The 21,416-nt window shown below is 33.5% G+C and overlaps 2 protein-coding genes and 1 long non-coding RNA gene across 5 annotated transcripts; all 3 read right to left on the minus strand.

The window, feature by feature from the left end:
- LOC119600210 lies at positions 1 to 5,830 on the minus strand. The gene is made up of 4 exons (XR_005231128.1): positions 5,783 to 5,830; positions 5,644 to 5,718; positions 5,433 to 5,567; positions 1 to 144 (listed from the first exon to the last, which is right to left on the minus strand). It is a non-coding gene; the product is annotated as an uncharacterized LOC119600210 (long non-coding RNA).
- A 4,271-nt stretch (positions 5,831 to 10,101) lies between these two features.
- Positions 10,102 to 13,751, minus strand: LOC119600209. 2 transcript variants are annotated; one of them, XM_037950306.1, is made up of 3 exons: positions 13,464 to 13,751; positions 13,333 to 13,402; positions 10,102 to 13,266 (listed from the first exon to the last, which is right to left on the minus strand). In XM_037950306.1, exon 3 carries the CDS (start codon positions 12,399 to 12,401, stop codon positions 10,515 to 10,517), a length of 1,887 nt encoding a protein of 628 aa, XP_037806234.1. In that variant the 5' UTR covers positions 12,402 to 13,266; positions 13,333 to 13,402; positions 13,464 to 13,751; the 3' UTR covers positions 10,102 to 10,514. The 2 variants fall into 2 exon arrangements, with proteins under 2 accessions (XP_037806234.1, XP_037806235.1); XM_037950307.1 differs by lacking the exon at positions 13,333 to 13,402.
- Positions 13,752 to 19,678: 5,927 nt separating this feature from the next.
- LOC119600208 (ER lumen protein-retaining receptor) lies at positions 19,679 to 21,216 on the minus strand. 2 transcript variants are annotated; one of them, XM_037950305.1, is made up of 2 exons: positions 21,086 to 21,216; positions 19,679 to 21,011 (listed from the first exon to the last, which is right to left on the minus strand). In XM_037950305.1, exon 2 carries the CDS (start codon positions 20,873 to 20,875, stop codon positions 20,237 to 20,239), a length of 639 nt encoding a protein of 212 aa, XP_037806233.1. In that variant the 5' UTR covers positions 20,876 to 21,011; positions 21,086 to 21,216; the 3' UTR covers positions 19,679 to 20,236. The 2 variants fall into 2 exon arrangements, with proteins under 2 accessions (XP_037806233.1, XP_037806232.1); XM_037950304.1 differs by having other exon boundaries at positions 21,076 to 21,216.
- Between the last annotated feature and the right edge of the window lie 200 nt (positions 21,217 to 21,416).

Here is a 21,416-nt window from a genome sequence, read left to right on the forward strand (position 1 = left end):
GACAAAGGAAATTTAAATATATGTAAATTACATCTATCTTATGTTTAACATCATAGGAAAACTTAAGATGCACTAGAATACTATACCAACGTTGGTGAAATGGAGGTTACGAAAATAGTTCACACCTTATCAATTCACATCAACCTGTAATTAAGAAAGAAAAGGAATTTACAAATTACTTATATACAAACTAACAAATTATTGAAAGCAAAATAAAGAAAAACTATAATAGTATCTAAAAACTAACTAAAACTAAAACATTGTGTAATAGAGTTATATGTATTTATTTGTAGAATAATTTGTCTATGCGTCAATTTGTTTGTTCGTCAATTTGTCAAGATAAGTAAAACGATTTGTTCTAATGTTATAGGATTAAAAAAAAAAGAAAAGAGAAAACACTGATTGAAAATTATTATAATTTATTTAGGAGAAACCCTGTTAATTATGCCCGTTACTAGATTTAAATCGGCGAATAGAGGTAATCCGAGCAAAAATCCTCAAACAACTCCACCATCGAATAACCAAAATAGGACTGTAGAACCGGAAAATACGAATGTAATCACACCCTTACTCGACATAAGATTCCAAGACAATCAAGGTCCCCAAACCACTTCCTCACCTGAAACTGACAGTACAATCCGTACACCAACATACAGTAGTCTGACTGCAAGAACAATAAGCGGACAAAATTCTAACATGGCCACACATAACAGTAGTTTACCCCATCTAAATGAAGAAGTAAATCCAGATATGCTCATAAATGGGGCTGGTTTATCATTAAGAGAATATGTTAGCGCTTCTGTGGGTGTAGCACAAGCAGGTATCATGCAAGAAGTCCAACAAAATATTCAGGAAATGATACCTAGATTAATTAGGGAATCACTTAGATCTGAAATGAACTCAACCCTTACCCAACAAAGTAGAAATAACGACAATAGTTTCCAATATCTCCCACGGGTAACACGACCGAATATAAATCAACAACAACAGCAATATCTCAATACAACTCATCATCAAGTACCAAATATCAATCGATGTTACAGCAATACTCAACCACCATACACAAATCAACACCAAAATAATCAATATTTTCCACAACTTCATCCATTTCCTAATATACCTTCAAATCAATGTCTTACTCAAAACATGGCATTCTTGTATAGACCAAATACACCACTTCAGCTAGAGAAATGGGGAATCAAGTTCGACGGGACTAATAAAGGATTCTCTATAGAGGATTTCGTATTTCGGGTAGAATCCTTAAGAGAAGACTATAATTGTGCCTGGAGTATTGTCATGAAGGGATTCCATCACTTATTATGTGGAGAAGCATATGAATGGTTCTGGAACTTTTGTAAACAAAACCCTATTTGTGAATGGAATACATTAAAAGAAAATATTATAAGAAAATTTCAACGATTCCAAAGCGATTTCGAGGTACAAAGACGAATCATGGAACGTCGACAACAACCAACAGAAACCGCTGATACGTACATAGCAGAAATTATTAAACTTAAAAATCAACTGAGAAACAATTATCCGGAATACGAATTGGTTCAAATCATCAAAGATAATTTAAAAGATGGACTATCCCAATTAGTCTTCCCAATAAGAATCGATTCAGTTAATCAACTGTTAGAAGAATGTCGAAGAGCAGAACGAAACCTAGCAAAAAGAACATACTACAGACAACAATACAAACGTGTCAATGAAGTCGATTTCTGTGAAAATGTACCTAGCGAAGACACCTGTCCATTCGAAGCTTTTGAATATGATAACCCTCATGTCAAACAATTAATCTGTTGGAATTGCAAACATCCTGGTCACTCGTTCATTGATTGCAACATAACCCAACGAAATTTGTTTTCTTTCAAATGTGGGTTCGAGAATGTAATTACTCCAAAATGCCCTAGATGTTTGGGAAACGGAAAATTGAACATGCCAAGGACTGGGCAAACATGTTCAAATATGAAGGCCTCCCAGTAAATGACAATTTCTTAAATTATATAGTTGACCCGACTGATACTAAGGAGTTAGATGGCCAATCGAGTAATAGTAAACAGGGACAGGAAACCCAAAAACAATTACCTATAAGGAATAACTTGGAAAAGACAAAAGTAAATTCTGAAGATATACAACGATTGTCTTACGAAGAAAGGTTAGAAAATTATAATAGAGTAAGAGACAAAATTTTCGGAAAAGAAGAAATTCCTATCGGAATCACCGATAGGATTAGAAAAACAAGGAAAAGATACGAGATTAGAAAAAAGGAAAGAAAGGATATTGCATCGTGTTCTGTCCACTTAGATGATGACATACGACCGTATATGGATGTTCAAGTAAACGACGTAAAACTCACAGGGCTAATGGACAGCGGAGCCTCCATAAGCTGTCTTGGAAAAAACTGTTTGGATAAAGTTGGCCAAATTGGGTCTAAAATCATGGATTTTAAATCCATAATTAGGACAGCAGATGGCAGAAGTCATGACATAATTGGAAAAATAAAAGTGTTAGTACAATGTGGGAGTAGAATCATCGAAACAGTATTATACTTAGTGCCTAATTTAAAGCAGGAACTCATATTAGGCTATGATTTCTGGAAAAAAGTTGGAATAAGGATTTGCTTAGGAAATGAACAGATTAGCGAAATCAAAGATGAGATCGAAGATTTGAAAATGCACCAACTATCATCAGCGGAGTTAAAGGTTCTAGAAAAAGTTAAATCTTCATTTAAGTGCTATACCAAATATGGCCTTGGAAAGACCCACTTAGAGACGCACTATATAGACACCGGTGATTCACCGGCAAAAAAGTTAAGACATTATCCAGTTAGTCCGGCAGTACAAAAATTAATGTATGAGGAACTCGACAGAATGTTGCAATTGGATGTTATTGAAATCGCTACAAACTCAGAATGGAATAATCGAGTCACGTTGGTAATTAAACCAAATAAAAACCGTTTATGCCTTGATGCCAGGGAACTAAATAAAGTTACAAGGAAGGACGCATATCCCCTCCCAAGTATTGATGGACTCCTCGCTCGACTCGGAGATACTTATTATATTTCAGCTATTGATTTAAAGGACGCATTTTGGCAAGTGCCTTTGGAGGATTCTAGTAGGTGTAAAACTGCGTTCACAGTTCCCGGTAGACCGCAGTATCAATTCAAGGTAATGCCCTTCGGTCTATGCAACGCTGCTCAGCGTCTCTGCAGTCTCATGGACAAGGTTGTGCCCACAGAACTAAAGGACCGAATATTTGTGTACCTTGATGATCTGCTGGTTGTGTCAACTAATTTTAATGACCATATGACGATGCTTGAAGTTGTAGGACCGAGACTAACTGCGGCAGGTTTGACAATAAACATGCAGAAGTCCAAGTTCTGCTACAAAGAACTAAAATACCTCGGATATGTAGTAGGCGGTGGGAAAATCAAGCCGGATGACAGCAAAATAGCGGCAATATTAAATATTCAACCGCCTAAATCACCTAAAGACGTTAGGAAATTTCTTGGAACGGTTGGCTGGTACCGGCGATTCATCAATAACTTTTCAACATTGACAGCGCCTCTTACCGATACCCTCAAAAAGTCCAAAACATTTGTTTTTACCCCTGAAGCCATTACATCTTTCGAAAAGCTGAAACAATGCTTAGTATCAAGTCCTCTACTGACAAGTCCTGATTTTGAGAAGCCTTTCTTCGTACAATGTGACACTTCAAACGTAGGCATAGGAGGTGTCCTGTTTCAGAAAGACCAAGATGGTGAAGAACACCCAATAGAATATTTCTCCAAAACTATTCAACGACGGAAAAAGAATGCCTCGCCGTAGTATTGGCAATCGAAAAATTTCGTCAATATATAGAATTAATGGATTTTACTGTAATCACAGACCACTCCAGTCTTAAGTGGCTGATGAAACAACAGGATTTAAATGGCCGATTAGCACGATGGAGTCTAAAATTACAGTCTTTCAAATTCAACATAGAACATCGAAAGGGAACTAAAAATGTTGTTCCCGATATGCTGTCCAGGATGGACATGGAAGAATTAAGCGAAACATTTCCAAAACTAGTGGACTTAGAGTCAGAGGAGTTTAAAAACTTTAATTATCTTTCTCTTATTGAGACAATTAACCAGAACAAGGATAGATTACCCGATCTGAAAGTTGTAAATGGAATTATATATAAGCGAGTTCATTTTAATCGTGAAGACGAAGTATTTGATAAAGAATGCTGGAGAATCTGGTTACCCGTGGAATTGACAAAAGATGTAATCAGGAAATCACATGTCGAAAACACATCACATGGGGGTGTAAATAAGACCTTATTTAATGTTAGAGAGTTTTTTTACTGGCCTACAATGGCTAAACAGATTAAATTGTTTATAGGTAATTGTGAAGTGTGTAAAGAAATAAAACACTCGAAACAAATACTTAGACCTCCGATGGGCATGGAAGTACGCACGGACAGACCATTTCAAAAGATATATGTGGACTTTCTCGGCCCTTATCCCAGGACCAAGTCAGGAAATTCATGTATATTCATCGTAATGGACCATCTGACCAAATTTGCTTTGTTAAAAGCTTTGCCAAAAGCAAGTACGAAATCGGTTATAAAATTCTTAAGGGACGAAATATTTTATAAGTTCGGCGTGCCGGAATTGTTACATTCAGACAATGGAAAACAATTCATTTCAAATGATTTCAAAAACTTCTTAAACTTATTCGGAGTAAAACACATGAGAACAGCTATTTATGCACCACAGTCTAACGCTAGCGAAAGGGTGAATCAAACAATATTAAGCTCCATACGAAGCTATTTGCAAAATGACCAATCTAAGTGGGATGAAAATCTCTCTAAGATTGAGTGTTTTCTAAGATCAACGATCCATTCTTCGACAGGTGTTACACCATATTTTGCCCTCACTGAGTATAACATGATAACCCACGCAGACGCGTATGAGATTCTACGAAAATTACAATCAATAGAAGACGGAGAAAACTATATTCTTCCCAAATCAACACAAATGAATTTTATTCATCAGCAGATGAAAAACAAACTACACGATGCGTACGAGAGAAACGTAAGATCTTATAACAAAAGGTGCAGAGCAGTGACAAACAAACCCGGTCAAGAAGTTTTCAGAAAAAATTTTGTGCAAAGCCATTTCGCTAAGGGACTGAATGCAAAGCTCTGTAAACCCTGGCTAAAATACCGCATTCGAAAAGCAATTGGAAAAAACCTATATGAAATAGAAAACTTAAAGGGCCAACTTATAGGAATAATTCATGCCCAACACCTTAAACAATAGCTTGATCTAATTCCGAAAGATGATAGTGAAATACATAATTACCAAAATAAACTCTTTTGTTAACTAGGAAACGCTAGCAATAACATGGTCTGTCATATAGTCCACAGAATCAGATACTTACCCAAATGCAGAAAATAAGATCGGAAGAAAAATTATATCCAGCTCGTTTAATCTTGTCGAGCCAACCGATTACTACATCCATACATATATACATAGGGACATAAAGATAGGAATCAATTTAGAATAATAATGGATTCTGAAAATAAGTGAGGAAAATTAAAATGATAAAGTAATAATATAAATGTACACAGATATTTTTGTCAGATACTCACGTCTATGATTCCTCAATCATTGGGTTTCATTCTGTGCAAACTAATCTTTTTCATAGTCCAACAGAGCCAAGAGACCTACGGACCAATAGACGGACTGGAAAGATATTATTGAAGTTTATGATTGAAAAAAAAAACTTACCATACGTATGTATGTCTGCTCAATAACAATTAGTAACAACGTTTAGTTATTGAACAGACCTGGTGTTTGGCATCAATCCAATTTGTCCAAGATTTTGTATGAAAAAAAAAACAAAATAAAGTTTTCAAGTTTTGTGAGACGTAGATCTCCTTTTTATTAAAAACCAAAAGATTACCTCGTAGAAGGTTTGCAGGTTATTATATAAAAGATAAAGTGCACGTAGTGCTTGTCGTAGACAACATCAATATCTTAAGACTGTGTAAAACGAACTTAATTTGGTGGCAAACAATATTTAAGTACCGTTAACGGTTTACTCGTTAGAATCTTCCAGCAAAGATGTATAAAATTGGCATTAGATTCTAACGTTGTTAAAAATAGTATTATTCATTAAAAGGAGCAATTACCAAAATGCAGCTCGCAACAAAACTCGCTTAAACATTGCCGGCCACCTTGCAATATCTCAAGCATATTGTAACAATTAATTCATTTGCAATATCTTAAGCAGAATGAAACTAATGAAAATATAATAATTCATTTGCAATATCTTAAGCCGAATGAATCATGGTTTGTTTTATGACAGATCCATCAACTGTATAAACTAAATACTTAAATATTAGGCAAAACGTAAACATATTGTTACGTTTTACCTTTTAAAACGTTCGTTTATTTCCTTTTGAAATAAACTGGATTCTTCTTATTGCAAATAAAAGCGTCAATTTGTTAAAAACTACAACAACTTTTTATTTACACAGTTTTATACACAAATACTTTTATAACACAACTTATATAGTAGACTGTAAGGCTGTCTTTTTATCTTTAACACACGAAAGCACACTTGACTTTATTAACTTTACTCAATGACGATTTATTACAGACTGACTCATTTGGTGATTGCCACCGCTATTTATACATGGGCATCACCTTCTTTATATTTCCAGTTTATTCTGGCTCCATCATCTAGATACTTCTACTGATGTAAGTCAATGTTTAGTGGAGACACACACCTCTTCAACGCTTAGTGATGCCACCCAAATGTTAGTCGCTAAGAAATGTCGGGAACTGGCCGTTAAAAACCGTTTAGTTTAAATGCAAATTCAATTTCGTAACACTGTCCCCCGCTTAAGCCTGTTCGTCCCGAATAGGCACAGATTCACCTTTCCCATAGGCAGCTAGTCGTTCTAGGTGTACAACCTTCATTTTGCTTCTCGGGCTCTTATATTTCTGTATTCGGTAGACTACGTCGTTTAATTTCTTAATCACCACATACGGTCCTTCCCAGTGAGTTTGCAGTTTAGGGGATAAACCTTTTTTACGTTGTGGGCTATACAGTAGTACTAGCTGGCCTTCGGTAAATCCTTCAGAATTTACTGCTCGATCGTATCTGGCCTTCATTTTATCACTAGTCATTTTTATTCGTCTCCGCACGAATTCATGAAGTTCATTAAGGTCATCTTGCTCTTGGGAAAAGTTTTCATCATCCTTACTTTTTGATGACGGCTTTATACCAAATTCTAAATCACCAGGCAGCTTGAGTTCTGTTCCGAAAATAATTTTTGCAGGTGTTCGAGAGGTGGAGTCGTGAACGGCTGTTCGGTAGGCCAGCAGAAATTTTGGTATGTGTTCATCCCAGTCCTTCTGATGTGCACTAACCACTTTTCTCAAATATTCCTCCAGTGTGCGATTGAATCTTTCGACCATGCCATCTGATTGAGGATGCAGTGGAGTTGTTCTTGTTTTTCTTATTCCGTATAAATCGCACATTTCTTTGAACACAGCGGATTCAAAATTTCTGCCCTGGTCCGAATGTAACTCCAATGGTACACCATAACGACATATCCAGTTGTTCACAAACACACCTACGACTGTTTTAGCTTCCTGGTTGGGGATGGCATACACCTCTGGCCATTTGCTGAAATAATCCATAACCACTAGAATATAACGGTTTCCGGCATCACTAACAGGAAAAGGGCCTGCTACATCCATTGCAATCCTCTCAAATGGCGCACCTGAGTTGTACTGCTGAAGTCGTCCACGACTTTTTCTTACTGGACCTTTGGCTGCTATGCATTGTGGACAATTTGAAATCCAATCGGCTACCGATTGTTGACAACCGACCCAATAAAACCGTTGTTTTACCTTTTCTATGGTTTTCGTCACACCAAGATGTCCACCACTTGGACCGTCATGGAACTCTTTCAATACTTCATTTATTTTAGAGGCAGGTACCACAATTAGATTTGTCACCGTTTTTCCGTCTGCACTTTCCCATATTCGGTATAGGCAGCCATTTAACACTTGTAGACTATTCCATAGAGCCCAATAGGATTTCATTAATGGACTTTCTGCAGATATTTCATTGCGAGCTGGTCTTTTACCTTCTTCTTTAGCCGATATTATCTTTGCCAGTAAGGGGTCATCCCTTTGCGCTTCAGACCAATCTTCAGTGGAATCTATATGGGTTAGCCGAACATCGATGACGCTTTCTTTTACCTCAGCCTTGCTTTGATATCCGACATCAAGAGGTATTTCAACATTTCGCCAAATCATAACATTTGGTCCCAAATGTAATTTAATGCCATGCATAATCATGAAGTCTGCACCAATGATTACCTCATCCACGATATCGGCAACAATAAATAAATGATCTACGCTTATGTTGGCAATGTTTACTTTCGCATTTACTTTACCATAGACAGTGGCAGGCTCTCCAGTGGCGGTGCGTAATCTTACCCCGCATAGTGGTTCAATTGTTTTCTTAACTAAATCTGGTCTAATAATAGACTGCGACGCTCCTGTGTCTATAGTAAAAATGCGCTTCCGACCATTGATGTATCCACCAGCAGTTAGATTACTATTTTTCTGCTGCATTACTGATATGGAGATTGTGGGGCCGTCATATGTGGGAGTTAGCTCTTGCCCCTGTTGGTTGTTTCTTGGCGGTGAGACCGATCTGGTACGTTTTCTTTGTGCTTTGCAGTTTCGCTGAATATGTCCGGTTTTTCCACAGTTATAGCATTTGATTTTGGCTTTATTTTGTTTCTCATTTAAAGCCTCTAAAACTGCCTCTTTTATCTCAGTGACTATATTCCTTTCGTTTTCAGCGACAACTTCGACATTTCGTACCTTGAATATTTGTGGCTTTGAAATTATTTTAGCCGTTTCTTGTGCCAGCGCAAATGAGACAGTTTCAGCGAATGATGGCTTTGGTGTGGCACAAACCGCATGTTTTATCTCAGGATCACGTATGCCATTTACAAATGCCTCTATCTTGAAAATATCCAAAAACGGGTGATGTTCTCCTGGATAAGTAAGCTGTATCAATCGCTCGATTTCCAATGCAAAGTCTTGTAGTGTCTCATTGGCCTTCTGCACTCTGCCACGCAATTCCATTCGGTATAATTCCTTTTTATGTTCTCCACCGTACTTGCGTTGTAGTGCTTCCATTATGTCGTCATAATTATTTCTGTTGCTCACTGGTACGCTCTCAAGAACTACTGAAGCACCTCCTTTTAAGGCTAAGATCAATTCTATAGCTTTTTCTTCATTATTCCACATGTTTCTGATGGCAACTGTCTCAAACTGGAACTTGAACACATTAAAAGGTGTGGTGCCATCAAAACTAGGGGCTTTTATTCTACTCGAGGTTTCTGGAATGATTCGTACAGCTCCTTCTTGATATTGCAGATTATTCATCTTTGTTTCTAAGTCTGACACCTTTTTGTCAATGCCATCTACTCTGCTATTAATAACCTCAGACACTTCCAGAATTTTTTCTTCTGTGGCTCTTGAACTTTCCTGAAATTTTGCTTCCATTTCAGCTAAGTGTTTAAAAGTTTCCTTTACTTCAGCTTTAACCTCAGCTCGAAGTTTCTCGTTGTCAATAAGAAGTTTCTCGTAGTTAGCCTTAGAAGTTTCTTGAACTTCAACAAATTTCTCCATCATAGCGGCAAACATTGTGTTTAAGTCCATGTTGCTCGTTGTTGAGCGAGTACATATCTCAGTTTCTTCTTTGTACTCGAATTCGTATGTACCTATGTCAATGTCACGCCGCTTGAATTCATCTATTAGCCTCTTTTGCAATTCTGCCTTATTACCGGCTGTCGGTAACTCCATCTTACTCAATTCTCTCTTGAGTTGTTCCACTTTTAGTTCTTCGAACTTCATGACTGCTTTTTATTATGCAATTCCGCTTCTGACACCAATTGTTACGTTTTACCTTTTAAAACGTTCGTTTATTTCCTTTTGAAATAAACTGGATTCTTCTTATTGCAAATAAAAGCGTCAATTTGTTAAAAACTACAACAACTTTTTATTTACACAGTTTTATACACAAATACTTTTATAACACAACTTATATAGTAGACTGTAAGGCTGTCTTTTTATCTTTAACACACGAAAGCACACTTGACTTTATTAACTTTACTCAATGACGATTTATTACAGACTGACTCATTTGGTGATTGCCACCGCTATTTATACATGGGCATCACCTTCTTTATATTTCCAGTTTATTCTGGCTCCATCATCTAGATACTTCTACTGATGTAAGTCAATGTTTAGTGGAGACACACACCTCTTCAACGCTTAGTGATGCCACCCAAATGTTAGTCGCTAAGAAATGTCGGGAACTGGCCGTTAAAAACCGTTTAGTTTAAATGCAAATTCAATTTCGTAACAATATTTTAGTGAGCTTATTTAGTGATAATGAAGTAAATTTTTCGATAAAAGTATTTCAATTCCTATGCGACCAAGTCGAATATTCCGGAAAGTTAAAAACTGAATTAAATTGATTAGGATTAACTGGACCTGTCAGAATCCAGCCAAAAATCGTCTTTTGTGCTAATAACGACCCTAATAAGTTTCGTTGTATATCCGGTAAAACAATCCAAGGGTATAGATCAGCGCCAATAAGGATATCAATAGGTCGGCTATCAAAAGGATTAAAATCCGCCAAACGAAGATTTGGCAATAATTTTTGAATGTTGGCGTTGACGGAAGTCGTAGGCAAATTTGTCGATATTTCTGGTAAAACAAATGCATTTATATTTAGTTCTACGGAAGAATCGAAGTTAGATCCGATTTTCAAAGAACAAATATTTCTTGAAACTACTGATGCAGTATTATTGACACCAGAAATTTCAACATTCGTAGAACGCGAGGAAATGTTAAACCTTTTTCGTAATCGCTCAGTAATAAACGAGCATTCCGAACCCGGATCAATCAAAGCACGGACCTGATACTTATTGTTATTATGTTTTATATTAACAGTCGCTGTCCCTAAGAGTACGAACTGATTATATCTAGTATGAAATACTTGACGGTTTGACGTAATATTATTCGACGTTGTCGATGGTTGATTATTTTGAGGCGAATTAGTGGTTCGTAGAACCGCACCAGAATTCTGTTCAGTAGAAACAGAAGGCATTTCTGTATGCTGAATATGAAGCATAGAATGGTGCCGATTATTGCAAATAAAACAATTACTATTAACTTTACAATTGCTGACATTATGTGTCCTCGAAAGGCAATTAGAACAGCAATTATATTTGTTTACGGTAGAAATTCTTTCCATTATTGAAAGATTTTTAAACTTTCGACAATTTCGCAAAAAATGGGACTGGTTTGGACACAATATACACGATGGTTTTGAGGAAGTAGCATCGTAAGAATGTACTGAAGATTCCACATCAGTAGAGTTGGTCTCTTTAAGGTCGTGAAGACATTGCAATGTTTGAATTCTTTCCGTCAGAAAGTTATCAAAATCATGCCAAGTAGACAACACAGATTTGTCCTTAACGCCCTGTTCCCATAAAATCACAGTTGACCTAGGCAGACGCTGAATACATATGAAAATAATAATTGGGTCCCAATTCTCAGTAGGAATTTTATAAATAGAAAGAGCCGTAAGGCAACTATTAATTCCTCGTTGTAAAGTTTTAAGGGCTGTTATTGATTCCTTGTCAAAGGAAGGAAGACCAAATAAAAGTTTGAGTTGGTTATGTACCAACATACGAGTATTTTCATATGTTTCTTTCAAATCGCGCCAGGCTAAGTCAAAACTTTCATTAATTAATGGATATTTTGTCACAATATCTTTAGCTTCACCCTCGGTTTTACGTATTAAATGGCAAAGACGTTCTATATTACTAAGCCGCGAGCTATTTATATAAATTGCCGTGAATAAATCTCGAAAAGTAGGCCAAGAAACATAATCCCCACCGAATGTGTCGACATCACAAGGGGGTAGAGTCAGATTGTGTTCTGAATTGCCACAATTTAAATTTACCGCTGAAGAGTTACTATTCTTCGAATCACGTTTAAATTTGTCCATTTTCTGATTAATAGAGCCTAAACATTGAAAATAAGCCATATATGTGGTCTGATACTTCGAAGCAGCCACGTCTACATCACTAGATTTACTGGAGGCAGAAGTTTCGAAAAACTTTAGACAAGCTGTATAAGATGTCCTAACTTCCTCCCACAATCGTCTTATTTCCTCGCCCTGAATCTCTAATGTATAAACGTTATGAATTTCCTCACCTAAATCATTAAACATTGCGCCGAAAGTGACAAGAGCATCCGATGCTCTAATAAATTCGTTTAGTGGCGTAACAGACATGTTTAATATTAAAAAAAATTAATAAAATGTAAGGAAATTAAAAATCAGAACTAATTCACGACAAAAAATATTATAATTAGTTTTAAATGTCAAGCAACAAACGTGACAATGGCTAAACTGACCGACCGTAGGGTGACCAATATAATGGAAGAACAAGAATTAACCGTATATGTATTTTGTTTTTATATTTTACAGATGTAAATCTGTAAACAAATGAAGCACAAAAGAAAATATAAAAACACTAATTTATTGAAAATAAAAAAATAACTTTAATTTATTGTCAGTCGGAGCAAAAAAAAATTAAAATTTCCAAAAAAATTAATTAAGGGATAGATTGCACTGTATTAAATATTAAAAGTAAAAATGACGAAAAAATACAAAAAGAACTTTGTGTATGTGTGCGCGTTAAAACAACCGAGTTTTTTATCACTTCACTTTTGCTCACAAAATATATTTACGTACCTTAATTATTTCGTAGAAATAAATAATAAATATATTGCCAGTGGACTGTATTATTGAGGATGATGGACTTCAAAAGATGCCAATAAAATCCAGTACTCAATTCAGGAATCCGGTTCGAAGGACCAAATGTTTGGCATCAATCCAATTTGTCCAAGATTTTGTATGAAAAAAAAAAACAAAATAAAGTTTTCAAGTTTTGTGAGACGTAGATCTCCTTTTTATTAAAAACCAAAAGATTACCTCGTAGAAGGTTTGCAGGTTTTTATATAAAAGATAAAGTGCACGTAGTGCTTGTCGTAGACAACATCAATATCTTAAGACTGTGTAAAACGAACTTAATTTGGTGGCAAACAATATTTAAGTACCGTTAACGGTTTACTCGTTAGAATCTTCCAGCAAAGATCTATAAAATTGGCATTAGATTCTAACGTTGTTAAAAATAGTATTATTCATTAAAAGGAGCAATTACCAAAATGCAGCTCGCAACAAAACTCGCTTAAACACCTGGTGTTAGCCTTTTGTTTACTTATTTTGGTGACCTCGAAAAATTCACATGTTTTGTTTACAAAATTTCAAGGTCATCATCATATTTTCTCTTACCTCTTCCTTGAAAGCCAACATAAAGCTCGTTTCCACTTGATTCCCTACGTTTGTCACTCCACAGGCTTTGCGACAAAAGCAGGCTTTGTGACGGTCTCTTACATCTATTTAATTGTTATTTTTTTTATTTTCACATTTTTTTTAGCTTTTTTATTTTATAAAAAGTTCTCTTCGTAGTCGATGTTGAAAATTTAATTGTTTTTGTTTTGAATATTGATATTCGCTATTATAAAAGCAAATTAAAAATAGTTTATAGCCCTACGACACCAGATGGCAGTTGTGTCCTGGGTTAAGTAAGTTTAAATCACAATAACCCTACAGTACAAGGTGAAATATGATGACTACTTATGATGACCTTATAATGATATTGGCATACCAATGTAAAACAACAAAATACTGGCATACCAATCTGAAACAACAATACAACACAACTTCAAAGATCGTATGAGTAGCCATGACGATAAAACATCGTATGATGACTTTGACTATTACTGTAGAAAAGCATATAGATCAAAGACAATTAGAGCTCCTGAAGGTGAAGTTGCGAAAAGTGACATAGTGCTAAAGTTTTATATCAGATCTCAAAATAAGATAACAAAATATCGAGTGAACATTAAATTAGAAAGGAAATAAGTTAAATCAAACTGAAAACCAAAAGGAAAGGAAACATTTTGTTGAAAATAAAAATTATTATTGTAGAATTATCTTTAGAAAAAAAAATATATATATAGAAAAAAACAATAAAATTTTATATAAAATCTGGTTTACATTTGATCTAAAGACTATACGTAAGATCAAAGAGTTTAAAGTTGATTTGTATAAAATTAAGTTTTTTTTATTTTTTTTATAAATTCTCTACGATTTTTGTGAATATTGTATTTAGAATTGATCCCCACTATATGGGATTAGAAGTCAAATGCAATAATCGATAAACGTTTTGGAAATTTAAGGAAAGTCAAAATTACAATATAGATGCTTTTTCTTGTTAATAGATAAAAAAAACCAGGAGGAAACAGAAATTTACGCCATCTGTTGAAAAAAAATTGAAACTTTGACATACTAGCGAAGCCACACACGCAGAATTAAAATTATACAGTAAAAGGACATCAAAACCGTAATGGATGAAAAGTCAGGTTTGGGTAAGCCGCTGTATACCATAATATAGGTTAAGATCAAAGAATTGTCTCGACATTTGAACAAATCACTATAAACCATTACAAACGTACAATATCCGTAACTGCGCCTTAGATCTCACATGTGGTATCATGTCTAATGTCTCATTGTCTTTGATTAGTTATTCTGTCCTTACGAGATTTTTTTTTATAATAACCTTTGCATACCAAAAAAAATAAGGAGAATATTAACACTGTGAAGTCAAAAATCAAAGGGAAGCTAAAAAAAACAAAAAAAAAAAATTAATATTATCCTATTTTCGTTTTTTTTAAATCCGCAAATCTAAAAACAAATTACTTATATATACATTTTAATAAAAAAAAATATATATATATATTTTTTGTAACTCATATTGCATGCAAGTAGTTAAATTTTCTAATAAATTAAAAATAGAATAAATTAAAAATAAAATTAGTAACTAAAGATTTCATTAAGATACTTATTGAACTAAATATAAAAAAAAAGGTTTCATTGTTACTAACTAAAAAAAAATAAGTTAATGATTATTTCTATTAACGTAATTGAATTTTTTTAGTGTTACTCATTTTGTTCATCTAGTTCAATAACTATCTTATTGACACTAAATGGACACAAAAATATATGAATTAAACATCTACCATATAAATTACTAAACAAATCTATAAATCTATAAGTAAATAATTAGTTAACTAAATAATTATATAAATTAATCAGGAGACAATCAAAATACGATTAGGTATTGTTAATAAATTATATGAAAATAAAATAACTAAAGTACGAACACCTACTAGAGATAATTGAAACTAAATCGAGGATAAACTGCTATGTTAATTGATCAATTAATCTATAGTCGTTTATGCATAAAAATAATAATAAGTAATCAAATATAAAAAGATTGTTATCCAAATAATTTATTATATTAATTTCATAAAGTTTGGCTTATTTTTCGAATTACTATCCTTTTTAATGAAATATGAGTTTAACTACTATTAATTATTCGTCAAAATTTACTTTTTATTTCATAGTTATAATTTTTTTGTTACGTTTAAAAGTTATGTTAAAAATCATTCTATTAAAAGAACAATAAAATTATGTATATGTTTATGATTGAAATTTGAAATTCTAATCTTTATGAATATGGAGAACTAAAAGGAAAACTGCAGGTAATGATGTGAATCTGAAAGGTTTTGGTAAGCGAAGTAAAGGGACTCCTAGAACATGTTTGGAAGGTGACCAGGAGTCAAGGATGACTTAAACTAAGTCACGAATAGGGGAGGGCAACCTACGAAGACAATTCTAACTGTGTCTTCACGTGAATTCTAACCTTCATCCACACATTTCATATCTACTGTCGCAAGTCCGTCTGTCATAATTGGTCTACTACAGTGTTTCGTCAATTGTTTTATGTATGTATGCTCCCGGCACGAAATCTCTTTAAATGTTGACAAATCTAGTGAAAAGAACTACCCCTATCCGACGAGCTTAATCCGTACATCGACCAGCGTGCCAACCACCACTACAGCGATTTGTCACAAGCATCTAGGTGATTTTCCGAAGATGCTCTTTTATGGAAGAAAACATTTTATATATAGAGCGGGTTTTTTAGAGCGGGTTTTTGAGATGGTAATCAAATGCCAATTAATAATCAGATTAGTTAATCTAAAAATAAATTTAATCTTATGTTAATCCCCTTTGATGTTTTTCAGTACAAGATTAAACTTCGCAGTGTTGCCATACAAAACAACAGAAAACTTCACTGTTTGTTATCACAACAATGCATATTTTATAAAAAAAGAAGAAGACAATTGTAAATTTAATATGAAAATGAATGAAAACTTAAATTAAAAACAAAAAAATGTATTTTGAAGTGTCCATAATTTATACTAATCAATAAATAGAACATTTTAATGTTTATATTTATAAAAATTTTATTAATTTTTTTGCATCAGCTGTTTACACTTTTGCATTTCGTGCTTAAGATTAAACCACCTCCATTGGGCGCTTAAACTTGCAAACAAAATTAACTAATTGAGTACTCAAAAACATCTTTCGAGGATTAATTTTAATTTAATCGCTAATCTTTCACCTAAAGATTGGCCCTAAATAATGTCAGTAATTAAATTAATCATCCTACACAAATATGTATGCTCATTTCATAGAGCAAAAATACCATATTTTTTATGAAATATAAATCAAACCTTAGTAATTTTTTACAGCTTCTATTATTTATTTACACTTTTATATAAAAAAATTCCGACTACTAGCTTTTGCCGACATTAGGTACATTTACCGTATCATGGAATATGATAAAGTTTTTTGGTATCAAACATACATACAATACTTTGCGTCCAACTTCGACTGTCAACTTAAAAAAAGTGATGTCTTATGAAAAACTAATTAAATATATTTTTATAAAATGCAAAAATATATTTAATTTAAAAGTAGTGTGTGAAAATTCAAATCACAACAAAAAAGACAAACAATAACTTTGACTTTTTTGTTTTTATTTTCTCTTTCTCCTCTACTAAGTTTAATTGTTGCATCAATAGTAGCTTATTAAAATAAAATTAATCAGTGTCCATAAATTAGGCACAAATGATATTTTTTTTAAATATTATAATATTAATAATATCCTATAAGATTAAGTCCATTATTGACCATTCTTTCTATCAATTAAAATAGTTTTTAATAATAACAAGTGAGAGTGTTATATTCGGCTGTGCCGAATCTCATATATCCCCCATCAAACCTTTAAATGAATCCTCTCCTATAAACATCAGGATGATATTACTCATCAAATTAACTGAAGAGGACCTTATATGAAAGATAGGGTTAATTATTGACTGTTTATTTTATTAGACCAATATTGGTTCATATAAAACAACTTTACATCGAATATCAAATCCCGACACTTTCCGCATGAAATACAATAGGAATATTTACGTTCCTATAAATGTTTCTTATATACAACTTCATAACTGTTCACGTATTTTTAAGTCACCAATGATCGTTAAAGTAATTTTCTTATGGACCGATCCTCAATATATTTGGTATAGAGATTTTAACTCGTATAAAACACATATGTGTCAGATTTCATCGCTTTCCTAGTATTTTTAAGCCAGTAATACTACTACTACTCGTACTTTTAAGGCATCTTATAGGGGGTAAGGTCAATTATGGACCGACCACATAAAATTTGGTTCGCAAGGAACTTACTTGGGTCGAATTTCATCGCTTTACTCACATTTTGAAGCTATCAATACCAAACAAACCTTACCTATAGAGAGTATTTGTGGAAAATTTCCTCTACCTCGTTCCGTTCGGACTCTACCGTGCTTTCAACAGTCAGATGGACAGACATGGCTTGATCGTCTTATAATTTAATAAGGACCCAGAATATATATACTTTTGTGGGTCTATGACCAATATTTCGATGTGTTACAAACGGAATGACATAATCAATATACTTCCAACTTCTTTGATGGTGCGTATAAAAAATAACATTTGCTGCTAGAAAATTTTTATTGACGAGGAAAAAAAAATATTTCTCAAATATAAGTGTTTCAAAACAATAGAAAAAATATAAATTGAACAATAGTAGTTACGAACAACATTTATTTTTTTATGTTGCCTAAAACAGTTATTGTGTAACTTTTAATTATATTTCTTAAAAAAGGGCAATTTTTATACCCTACACCACTATAGTGGGAAGGGTATTATGCGTTTGTGCTGATGTTTGTAGCGCATTAAAATATTAGTACTATACCCACCTTAAAGTATACCGATCGACTCAGAATCACTTTCTGAGCCTATTTAACGATGTCCGTGTGTCCGGTAAACGTTATTATCAAAGTACAGGTTGCAATTTTCAAGATAATTTGATGAAATTTGGAATACACGATTGTTTTGATCCAAGGACGATGCCTATTGAAAATGGTTGAAATCGGTCCATTATTTCACCTAGGCCCCATACAACTGAACCCTCCGAAAAGGGCTTTTGAGCTCATACCCAGCAAAAAATAATTGATGTCATACTTTACAAACGACATCTTAATCACATCTAAAAATGCGATTGCATACTTTTCGCTTTTATAAACCAAACATATACTTACATATTAAAACACAGTTAAAAATGAGAAAAGAGATATAGAAAAGTCACTACAAACAACATATTCTAAGTACTTCAAATTTTGATGAAATTTACATAAGCGTTTCATTGAAAGAATGTGGTTTATTTTTGACATACAAATATCGGATTTTTACAGCTTCTAAAGATAAGATTAGATGTAGTTCAAAGTTGTCAAAAATGAACAACATCCCTCCGATGACACGCTAATGTAAAATTCATAGGTTTTTCACCTGAATATGAAGCACTTCGGGTTACTAGTTGTGATGAAAATTCTACATCTTTTTCCACACTTTTTTTGCTGGGTAATTATATATAATATAAATGTATTTCGATGAAAGTTCGCACAAGTAAGTTTTATACAAGCCTTGATGATGAAAATGACAGACAAATATTATATATATACAAATCTATCCAGCCCGTTTTACCGGGATCGGTCTACTTTTGCTCCTATCCACATATAAAGCCGCATTTAGAAAATTAGTTTTTCGTCAATAAGTTGCTTAAATAAATCGGCATCAAGGTAATATTCAAGATAAATGGTTTATGAAAAATAATTTAATATTCATAACTGGTGTAGGGTATCATATGGCGGCCACGCCCGATTATACTTTCTTACTTGCTTTTATTTCAAAATTTTGATAACAGTTATTTAGGTCCTTGGTTTTTTGTTAATTAAATCGCAAATTTTGGTTCGAGGAGTCCAATTTTGTTTGTGAACATTTTAGAATCAGCAACATATTAGAATCAGCAATAAAATCGATTTTGAATTTTTGGTTTGTTAGGGCCGTTTGCGTTTCAGGTGGCGCTATGTACTTTATTTTGTTTTATAAAAGTATTATTGATGATACGTTATTTTGATTTTCGTTACAAGATTAGTTTTTACTTAGACGCATAGAAACGCTTATAAGCTGGAATGCACAAAAAACAACTTGTGTATTTTTTCTCATTTCCACAGATATAATCTAATAAGATAACTTAAGTTTTTATTATTAAATATTATACTTTATTATTTCTTGTTGTAATATGTGTATTTTAATAAAGTTTAAATCTAAATTTTAATTAAGATGGTTGACTTAATTAAGATGGGTACATATATTTTTACTCTACCAATATTGAGAATGCTTTATTTTTAACGACCACTGAAGTGAAAAACGACAAAAACTGTACTGTTCTAATAAACTTAATGGGGAGATATTGTTTTAAAGTATGAAGATCAAGGATTCATGCCCATTTGAGCTTTATAAATGCAAAAATTTACAGAAATTTTGATCCTTACTACATATTGATAAATAAAATAAATGTTTTTCCTTTGTCGAATTTATGAGAAATATAATGAATAATTAAGATTTTACAGGAAGAGGAATGGCTTGATACTTATTTAATAAATTATATGGTCACATTTCCATCTTCAGGGTGGTGATTCATTTATCCACGACGAATTCGTATCATCTGCTGAGGGATATGGATAAGTAGAAGCTAAAGGAACAAGCATTTAGGCAGGCAATTGCAATTTTTTTCCTTTAAGAACTTTGGTAATGTACAAGTAGAAGAAATCACAATATAGAATTGTCTGAACGACGCCGGCAAATATCGCAATCAAGTCATAATGCGATTCGACAATATAGCGATATACCCAATTGAGTAAATATAGTGCACGATAAGATCCCAATGCGAACAGGTAATGGCTGGTAATCGATTCGGCTTCTCCAGTTTTGCTGACCATAAATAACTGAGGCAGAATTGCTACAGATTCCAAATATATGGAAAAAGTCCAGAGCACCTCCATTACAGTAAATTCATGATTGATCAAGAGAGATAACAAGACACATGGCACCAAAAGAAACTCCAGACGGAACGAATCGTGATTGTGGTCATATGTTGCCTTGAATTTAACGTACATTAGGTAAACTGTTGCTCCAGATGACGCCAGGAAGAGCACTTTCATTACAGAATTGTATAGACTGACATAGGTAGTGAACAAGTCCAAGTACCGTGTCAAATAGACGAGAGCAAATAGTATTTGTGACTTGCCCGAAATACCAGCACAAGAGCGAGTTTTCCATATCTTTAAAAGCAAAATAATAATTGCAAATACATGCGCCAAATCACCGACTAGACGAAAAATATTCATTGTAATTTCTTTTTATGTATGACGTGACGTTACAGAATATGTGTCAGTTTACCGATAAACTCTTGAGATGATTAACTCAATGCTAACGTTGAAGAGTAATTATCTATATATTATATTTGGGTTATTTATTGTCGATCTAAAATTAAAGTAAAAATAAGTTATATTTTAATGCTTTATTTCAATTTTCTGATAAAATTTACAATTGCCAACCGATTAAAGAACTTTTTTTACGTCGATAACTTTAATTATATGTATGTAAATGTCATCACAAAGCAAAGAACAAAAAAGGCACAGCGAAAATCGAGTAAACAATACATATCGAAGAAAGTGACGTGGCCGCAAATACATTAACTTAAAAATGCAACACTGATCCAATTAACTGTTGTTTTAAATAGTAGCAAATTATACACTTAGCAAAACGAAATTTAAATTATTCTATTTAATTCGTAAACAGCCAAAAAGAATATTTTGGCATTCGTGTTCTTACTTTGTATACAAGAAAAATAATGCGTTTAGTAATCTCGATCCCTTTTATAGAAAT

This window comes from Lucilia sericata, unplaced genomic scaffold (assembly GCF_015586225.1).
Source record: "Lucilia sericata isolate MDLA Ls3-8-SP2 unplaced genomic scaffold, ASM1558622v1 Contig000107F_arrow, whole genome shotgun sequence".
NCBI classification, from domain to species: Eukaryota; Metazoa; Arthropoda; class Insecta; order Diptera; family Calliphoridae; genus Lucilia; species Lucilia sericata.

Bases quoted from the DNA above. Each gene is read 5' to 3' on its own strand.
- LOC119600209 (XM_037950307.1), bottom strand. From the start codon at position 12,401: ATGTCTGTTACGCCACTAAACGAATTTATTAGAGCATCGGATGCTCTT.
- LOC119600208 (XM_037950305.1), bottom strand. From the start codon at position 20,875: ATGAATATTTTTCGTCTAGTCGGTGATTTGGCGCATGTATTTGCAATT.